General features: G+C 38.9%; 1 protein-coding gene across 1 annotated transcript; it reads right to left on the reverse strand.

Annotated features, from left to right (window-relative positions):
• Positions 1–302: 302 nt before the first annotated feature.
• LOC109945709 (protease HtpX homolog) lies at positions 303–6,949 on the reverse strand. Its single transcript, XM_020552043.1, has 9 exons — positions 6,938–6,949; positions 4,662–4,802; positions 4,433–4,529; positions 4,222–4,328; positions 3,184–3,273; positions 2,321–2,383; positions 1,894–1,947; positions 644–719; positions 303–561 (listed from the first exon to the last, which is right to left on the reverse strand). Exons 1-9 carry the CDS (start codon positions 6,947–6,949, stop codon positions 557–559), a joined length of 645 nt encoding a protein of 214 aa, XP_020407632.1. The 3' UTR covers positions 303–556.
• Positions 6,950–8,521: the final 1,572 nt, after the last annotated feature.

Consider the following 8,521-nt stretch of genomic DNA (forward strand, 5'->3'; position numbering starts at 1 on the left):
ATATATATATATATATATATATATATATATATATATATATATATATATATATATATACTAGGTAAATGCCCGTACGTTGCTACGGAAGAACATATTATGATAAAATATATTAAAATTCACAGAATAAGACAAGCATCGAATTAATTGAGCCAATGCCAGTTTGAGCATTCCACAGAATAAGATAAGCATCATCGCCCACACTACAAAATTCCTATGCACTTCATTCCTCAAAACAAAAAAACAATATAGGGTATTAATATAAATAAAAATGAAAATAAGGCATCTATCAACATATACCTTTATAGAGAAGACCACTGATCCTAGTTTAATTGACAATAACATCATTAAACAAATAGAGTGTTTTAACAACGAAAATCTAAAGATTGGAGTACATATCTGCTTACATGTGTCCATTGTGTGTTCTATTTGGATAGAAAAGGCATTTAACACAAACATGGAACTAAACAAAAGGAATGCATGCGCTAACTTCTCATGTTGCTCTCTACATGTTCGTCTCCAAGGAGAAGCCTTGCACCTTCGTCAAAGTGAGATTGTCTCAACCTGCACAAAATACAAGCCCCATTATAGTTAAGTGCGAAAGAGAAATAACCATAACCACACAGTGTGAATTTAGTCCTCTAACCTTCATGGTGAAGAAGAGCTTGACAAAATTCTGGGTGAGGAGCCCAAGGGACTTTTCCTTCACAGATGTCAGTTTTCTACAGAAATTCATATAAATTTGGGCCAAGTTTCTCACAAACCTGTTCATTCATTGAAATTTATTGATTGATTTCACCCCAATGTCTACTTGACAGGTTGGGGAAAATTCTAAAAATCATGCATTATACTTACAATACAAATATGGCTACGATAATCAAACCACTTCCGTATTTGAACACAACTGCAAAAACACATGAGCATGTAATTTCCCACCATTACAGCAGCAACATAGTTTTTTAAGAAATCCCACGATTTAATGCACATAACTTATTTCTTTGTTTTCATAATGGCGACAAGTAAATGTATAGCTTATTGTTTGCCTGCAAAAACTTAATCAGTTTAACCAATTACTAAGCTAATCAATCACACAAGTAGTCAAACACAATTGTGCCAGAAGAGTGAATGTACAATGAACATTAACAATAGAAGCATAAACAGCTTTGAAGGTAAAAACAACAGTAATTGTGCAAATGACATACTGGTACATGTATCCATTAAGTCCAAGATTATATCACACAAATACAAAGAGCAGTCTAAATTTGCTACCCAAAAGATTGGAAAACCAGCAATAGTTATGCAAATTATCAAGCTAACATCAAGGGCACTGTTTACCTTGTTCTAAAATGTTGTTCTGGCCTGTTGCAATCAAACTACATTCTTTTTATCAACTATTGATGTTCCTTGAACCAGATTTAGCTAGCTGGTCTACAAGGACGTGGATTAATTAACCTACAGACTTCAGTTTTCCCATAATATATACTCAATTGTTGTTCATCTAGATTTACATATATTGGTGAAAAAATCCCATGAATAACACATGGACATGTCTAATGGGTTAGGTCAGATTGTGTAGCTTTGAAAGATTTGGCAATTGGCACAACCCACAACAAAGTAAAAATTCACTTTCCAAAACCATTATATGCATCTGCAACAACTCTCAATGTAAGTTGAAGACCAAGAGAAAAGCTATATGACATCATTACTGCAACACTCAAGCAAGTGGCAATTTCATGAGATTGCACTATAGTCCCAAGCAGAAAACTCATGCTTTTATGGACAATTGTTGGAGGCTAATAGTGATTAACGATCATCTAAGCCACTATAATAATGACCTACATTACAAGACCACAAGTAATATATGGACTCATGAAGAATAATAACTGACAAACTTACTTGAATAAAAGCATCCTGTGGAGTCTCACACTCTGCTGCCACAAAAACAAACACCTAAAAGCATGCAATAAAAGCAAAGTTAAGCAACAATATTTTAAAGTTTCGCTTGAACAACACAATAAAAAAGGTTCATAAGAGATTCAGTTGCACTGATGTATCAAGATAGACTAAAATTTTCTAATGAAAAACCATTCTGCAAATTGAGAACACTCTAATACAGTTACCCAAAACTCAGGTTTAAATTCTCATTCGCTAAAAGACCCGAACATTAACGAGAGGTACCTCCTCTGCTCGGGGATTCCTTATTTTCAGTGTTAACATTGTACATCAAGATAAAATCACACTTTATTGTGCAGTAAAAATTAGTGGAAACCAGGAACGACGACCATGAAGGAAATGGTCTGAAGTGCCAGAAATACGTGTTTACCTGTTTTGTGTCCCACGTCAAAAGAGGTGAAAGGTAGGCCAAAATGTTCAGCGTCATGCTAACCTGAAGAACAATACAACAATTAATGGTTACAAATTCGAGGCACATATCTTAAACAAGTAGCCTAATTTAATTGTCCATGCAATTTTGTGCCACACACAATGCTTTAGAAATCTTAATTGCAGATACATTATGCAAAGAATATTTCAGAAAAAAATACATGTATAGCTGTGCCCCCAAAGATGATACTATAGAAAAGTTTGAACCCTCTTCTATTCTTGAGCAACCCTTCATTCAGGAATGACAGGTCGAGTCCTTCAACATGAACAAACCTTTGATAGTTCATCACCAAATATACAAACTATTGTAGCACCATTCCAAATAACAGTTCATCACACTAAAAATGGATGATTTAGACAGTTCAAATTATAATCATGCTAAACTAACGGTTTTAGGAACTTTGATGCCTTGTCCCTCTTCTGGAGTCTATATGCTAAACTAACGGGTTTAGACAGTTCAAATAAACCATACATGTTGTATAAACAAAACTAACTCATAGTATGTCTAAAATGGCATATGCATCTTGAATTCCGCACCTCACATAGTTAAAGTTGATGTGGTAAAGAAAAAAATTAAACCGATAAGTTTCAAAAAAGTAGATACTCCCTCATGTTCTGCATATATGATGTTGGGACAAGTAGTTAGTTTAAAAACACATCATATAGTTAAAAATCAAGAGAGTAAAAATCAAGAGGGGTGGCGCCGTGGAGGTATGGGATATATCTGCGTCGAGGCAAAGAGAGGGGTGGCGCTGCAGAGGTATAGGATGGATCTGGATCTAGGCAGAGAGAAGGAGAGGTGACCTGTAGATCTCCACAAGCACCTTCTCGTGGTACTCCTTGAGCCACGCTGCCCGCGCGAAGGCCGCCACCATCCCGTGGCTGCAGGAGAATCTGAAAAAACTGTAACCTAATGAATAATAAATACAATCATATAAGTATTCCATGGAAAGTTTATACTCCAAGTGATAGACAGTAAATTAATACTTGAATTTAGACTACTCAAAAGTATAAAGATGTGAACTTGAGTACCATGTCAGTGGAAAACGAAAAAGGGCCGAAGGGCTGAAAATTTAATGCATAGTTCTATTTATGGCTTCGTAGTATGATATGTACCATCAAATTCAGTTATGATTTACTTTGCCATAGGTTTCAATGTAATTAAGAATTAAATCTTAGAAAAACAATACAATTATAAATAACAGGACTGCTCAGGAACTAAATATAAATTCTGGACGGATACATCCTCAGTGGTAGACAATATAAGGAACAGGGAGTGGTAAACATACTCAGTTAAACAAGAACATCTCAAGATGTTTTGTGTTTTAGAACAGACAAGTACCTCTTGACAATTTCATCAGAACAGAGATGACTACCTCTTGACAATCAAGAATAAGTATCAAGTGATGACAGACTTGTAGGATAAGCATTACAACACACAACAAGGCGTTCCTATTTTCAGACAGCCAAGAACAGAGATGACCACCTCACGATAATCAGGAGTTTAGTATTAGGTGATGATATCAACTTGTAGAGTAAGCATGTATCCATTATATGTTAAAACTACAAGCTGCAGCCCCAATTCTTCAAAATTGGAGAACAGCTGCTCTTTCTATGAACTAAAGATTGTTACTTGGAAGATGAATTGAAAACTACACAAACCTCTACTTTTTCTTGGAGTCATATATAATTTGTGGCCAGACCATGCAAAAAATCCACTTCAAGAGCAAAAGCAAAGACAAAAAAAATAGCGCTATTTATTCTGCTAGATCTTATGTTCAATACAAATCAATCTTATATTTAAAAATTGAGGTAGTTTCAGAGTTAAGGCAGTAAAGGTACCTTCGGGTCTTGCACCACAAGAAGAGCTGCCCTGTCACAAGTCAGCTCTGCAGCTCGTAGCCATCTATATAGCTGCTCTTCCAGAAAGCCAGCAACCATGCCGAAACCTGATAAAAGTGCATGTACTTACCATGAGATGTAGTTCAAATGAAGTGTATTTAGGTACATAGCCCACCAATCTAATGAGAGTTCAAGTAGTCAGATGGTCTACCAGGGACAGTGTATGCTCCCATTGTGAGTATATTGGCAAAAGTGAGCCAAACACCATGATCGCACTTGAGGTGACCCAGCTCATGAGCCAAAACAGCCTAATTGAAACAAATCCAATATGATGAGTAATCAATGCATTCAGGCAGTAGGTAAGCAAATAATAATTCTTGTTTTGATTGTTCATCTAAGCAATACCAGCCGATGAGTTTGTTTAGAGTAAACAACAGTACCTGCAATTCCCTTGGAGTAAGCAGCTCCACAAGGCTTGTGTGAACGACAATGAATGGTTTTTTGTCGTTGATTGCTAAGGTGTAGGCATTTGGAACAGGATTCTGCCTTATGTACAAGTCAGGAGCTTCGGTGTTCAAGAGCTGCAAACATATAAGAAAACGATATACAACATCAAAGAGCCAGCTATGTCCATACACTCCAATCTATATCAGAACAGAACCCTTAAGTCTTAAACCAATAAGTGCCTAACAATCGAATAGGTCGCAACTCCCAATGCAGTGGTCCAACAGTCATATCGAATGTACCAAAACAGCATAACAAATGAGCACCTATAGTTAGTGAAATGATCTTAGTTTGTTTTGTTAGTTTAAATATTTTCAAAATTAAGAGAAAATAGTATTGTTAAGTTGTATGTGTTCAGAATTGATAGTATAACTGAAAATCTGGAAAAAAAATCAACAGTGAAGTATCTCAGACTAAGTGTCTTTATATTTCACATGCCAAGTAGGTTACAAAAAAATAATTTAACATTTAGTTTTTATAAATCGCTTCACCATTACAGTGGGATCGAGACCTTTGAGATCTTGATAATGATCGTCTTGTGTTCTTCCGTTCATGTACCTACCACTACATCAATGAAAGCACAAATTTATTTCTTTTTAGTTTTTCAAGTATAAGTTTACAAAATGTTCGGATCTGAACCAATAGAGTATAGTATAATAAACATTTGTAGAACAAGCCTCACAAGCAAAATAAAAAAATGACGATCCAAAAAAAAGTCAAGTGTCCGTGCGGTTTTTAGGGCTCGATTAATTAGGAATTTCATGGCAAGGAACTTAAAGATGTGGTTTTTGATGACCTGGAGAACATAAACCAAAGATATGACATTAACTACTACACATTATCAAAGTATAACCCCTTGTTAAGGCTACAACAACACCACAATACACACACGTACATGATAAGGAAGTACATAACACATTATATGTCTAAAGTTTGGGTCACTTGTCCTCTATTCACGATAAGAAAGTGCAGAACACATAATATGTCTAAGTTTGGGTCACTTATCCTCGATTCACCATATCATCTAACTATGGAAAGAAAAAGAGCAACCAATCACACATCCATACATGAGAACAACTTTAATCTGCTATTGTTTTTTAACCATGGGAAATCTTTTTGGTATATATGAGCTGAAACATCAATCGGAAAAGGACAATAAACCTGCAGATACTTCTACTGACAAGACTGTCACAAGTATGTTTCTGTTTTTTATAGATAAATATAAATTAATAGCTGGAAGGTCGGCATCATCCAAGCAGTCCATTATGGCATAGCAACAGAGCATATGGGCTTCAATGACAAAAAAATACAAGTGCCAAGAAGTATCTCAAAATCTCGTGTGAAATTAGAGCATGGTAGCCTATGCAAACATAAGTACAAATAGAGTTCTGAACTGAAATCAATAAATGGATCATCAAATGCAAAATAAAAATGGTTCCTAAAATATCAAGACAATTCTGAAAATTGCCCCAAGGGAGGATATGCCACTCTGTGCTATCTATGCGGTCGCTTTTGATCCATCAAAAGCATGTGACTGACGATGATCCCCGAACAAAGCCACGAAAATGATAGGATTCCAGAGATTGTTACCGGCGGGGCGGGCTGTGTAACACCCAAATTCTGAATTTAGAATTGGTAAAAGAAATCTGAACAAAGTATCATTGGGAAATAAGAAAAATGAGGAGAAAAAGAATTTTTCTTTTAAAGGAAACCATTTATACATCTCATGAAATAAATAAACAAGGAGAATAAAACTTAAACTAGTAATAATAAAATAGTATGGTTTATATTCACCCTTGGATTTCAATTGATACATTTGAAAAATCTGAAAACTAAAATAGAAGTATAAATTTGAATTTGGAAAAGAAAATAGAAAATAAAAAGAAAAGGAATTCTAACCTAACTGGGCCGGTAACCCTGTTTTCGGCCCATTTATCTTCGTGACCGCGCGGCCCGCTCGCTCTCTGCGCTTTGCTCTCCACGCCGACAGGTGGGCCTGTGCCGTCGGTGGCTCAGCCGCGCCTGAGCACTCCCTCTCTCGCTGACGAGGCGGGACCCACTGCTCAGGTTCGTCTTCTTCACCTGCCCACGACCGTCAGTCCAATCACCCGCGTCGCGCGTCCATCGCCGTGGAGATCGGGTCGTTGCGGATCCTCGCGATTCTTGAGCTCGGACTCGCCCCAGCCCCTGCTCACCACGCTCGCGTCCGCACCAAGGACTCCATGGCCTGGAATTTCGCAACAGACTTGCGCGCGCGAGGGGGAATCGCACCAATTCCGCCGACGGTCTCGGCCTCCTCTCGCGCGGACTTATCCCTCCCTCCGGGCTATAAAACTCGAGCGCCCGTGACCCTGAGCCATAGCCTTTGCAAGCCGGACACCAAGGTGAGAAATCGCGTAGTCATCGCCGAGCGAAAAGCACCGTAGAGCGCCGCCGCCGAGGATAGCTGTCGTTGGGGGGTCTCGGCTCTCGAAATCGAGTCGTGGAGTGTCGCCTTCACCTGGGGAAGCCGTCTGTGCCCTCGATTTGGGTCGAACGCCGCCAAGACTCGAGCAATCGCTCGTCGCACTTCGGTTCTCCGCCGTGGGCCGCGCGACACCGTGGCCAGCCGCGGTCATCGCTTCAATCACTGGTACGTCAACTCCTTGTTGTTCGTTAGGGCCCGGACATTGTCTAGCGCCGTTTAATTTGAATTTGGGGCGGTGGTGCGCCGGATTGAGCTCCCTCCGGCGGGGTCGCCGCCGCGCGCGGGTTCCTGGGGATCGGGTGTTAGCGAGGGGATGAAGAAGGTGCCTCGGCCGTTGGATCTGGGGTCGGTGGCTGCGATTAGGTGTTGGGTCCCGAAGGGGGGGGTGTTCTGCGCGGAACCTTTGGATCAAGATCGTGTGGCCCGGAGCTGATCCGGCTTCATTAAATCCGAACCGTTCATTTATGATCTGAGGGATCCGAGCGCATACCGCTTCGCGGATGGCTCCGTCTAATCTGATCCGTTGGGAACGGATCGGACGGCTGAGAATATTTGATACCCGTTCGGTTTGGGATAATTGCAAAAGAGCCCCTCGGTTTTCACATAATAAACCCGCCGTCCATGTGCACTGTTGACTGAGTCTCGGTAATCTTGCGAAAGAGTCCCTGCGCTTTGCTGTAATTGTGGCCCAGTCCAGTGCAGCATTAAAGTGATTAAATGAATTAGAAATTTGATTTTTAATACAAAAATAATTGCTAGAACTTAGATAATTCATAGAAAATTCATTTTAGCTCCTTTTTGACCCATTCCAGTTGCAATAATTTTATTTTAATATTATTTATCACCTAGTACCTTTGTTTAGCCAAGAAACTTGAAGCAAAATTGTTCATTTGAATTACTCTGTTCTAGGTGCTTAATAACTTCAGAAATTCATAACTTGAATTCTATAACTCCAAATTCAGTAATTCTTGTTCCTGTGATCTTAGTTCAACATGTAGATTATTAATATGTATTTTGCATATATGTTTGGTGTAATGTTAATTCTGTCTATACACTGTTTGTTTGTAATGCTACGACTAGCAGTGAGGTCACGTGTCACCTGAAGATCATCCTGGTACCTGGAATCTCAAGGCCCAGGCAAGTTGTGCCCTTGATCACTTCTTTTTACCTACTCATGTTCTAATTAATCATAATGATCTGCATAGGTTAATTTTGATGGGACCCAATAGGTTACCCTAGTTTGTCTATCTTTATACCTTGTTTACCACTGAACTTTCTGGGTAGTACTTGCTAGTGCTATATGTGGTTTTGGGTATGGAGATACACTAT

Source organism: Zea mays, chromosome 4, assembly GCF_902167145.1.
Source record: "Zea mays cultivar B73 chromosome 4, Zm-B73-REFERENCE-NAM-5.0, whole genome shotgun sequence".
Taxonomy (NCBI): Eukaryota; Viridiplantae; Streptophyta; class Magnoliopsida; order Poales; family Poaceae; genus Zea; species Zea mays.

Excerpts from the sequence above, each read along its gene's own strand:
- LOC109945709 (XM_020552043.1), bottom strand. Across the intron at positions 4,329-4,432 it reads GGGAGCATACACTGTCCCTG|GTTTCGGCATGGTTGCTGGC; the intron begins GTAGACCATCTG and ends CACTTTTATCAG. Across the intron at positions 1,948-2,320 it reads TGACGTGGGACACAAAACAG|GTGTTTGTTTTTGTGGCAGC; the intron begins GTAAACACGTAT and ends GCATGCTTTTAG.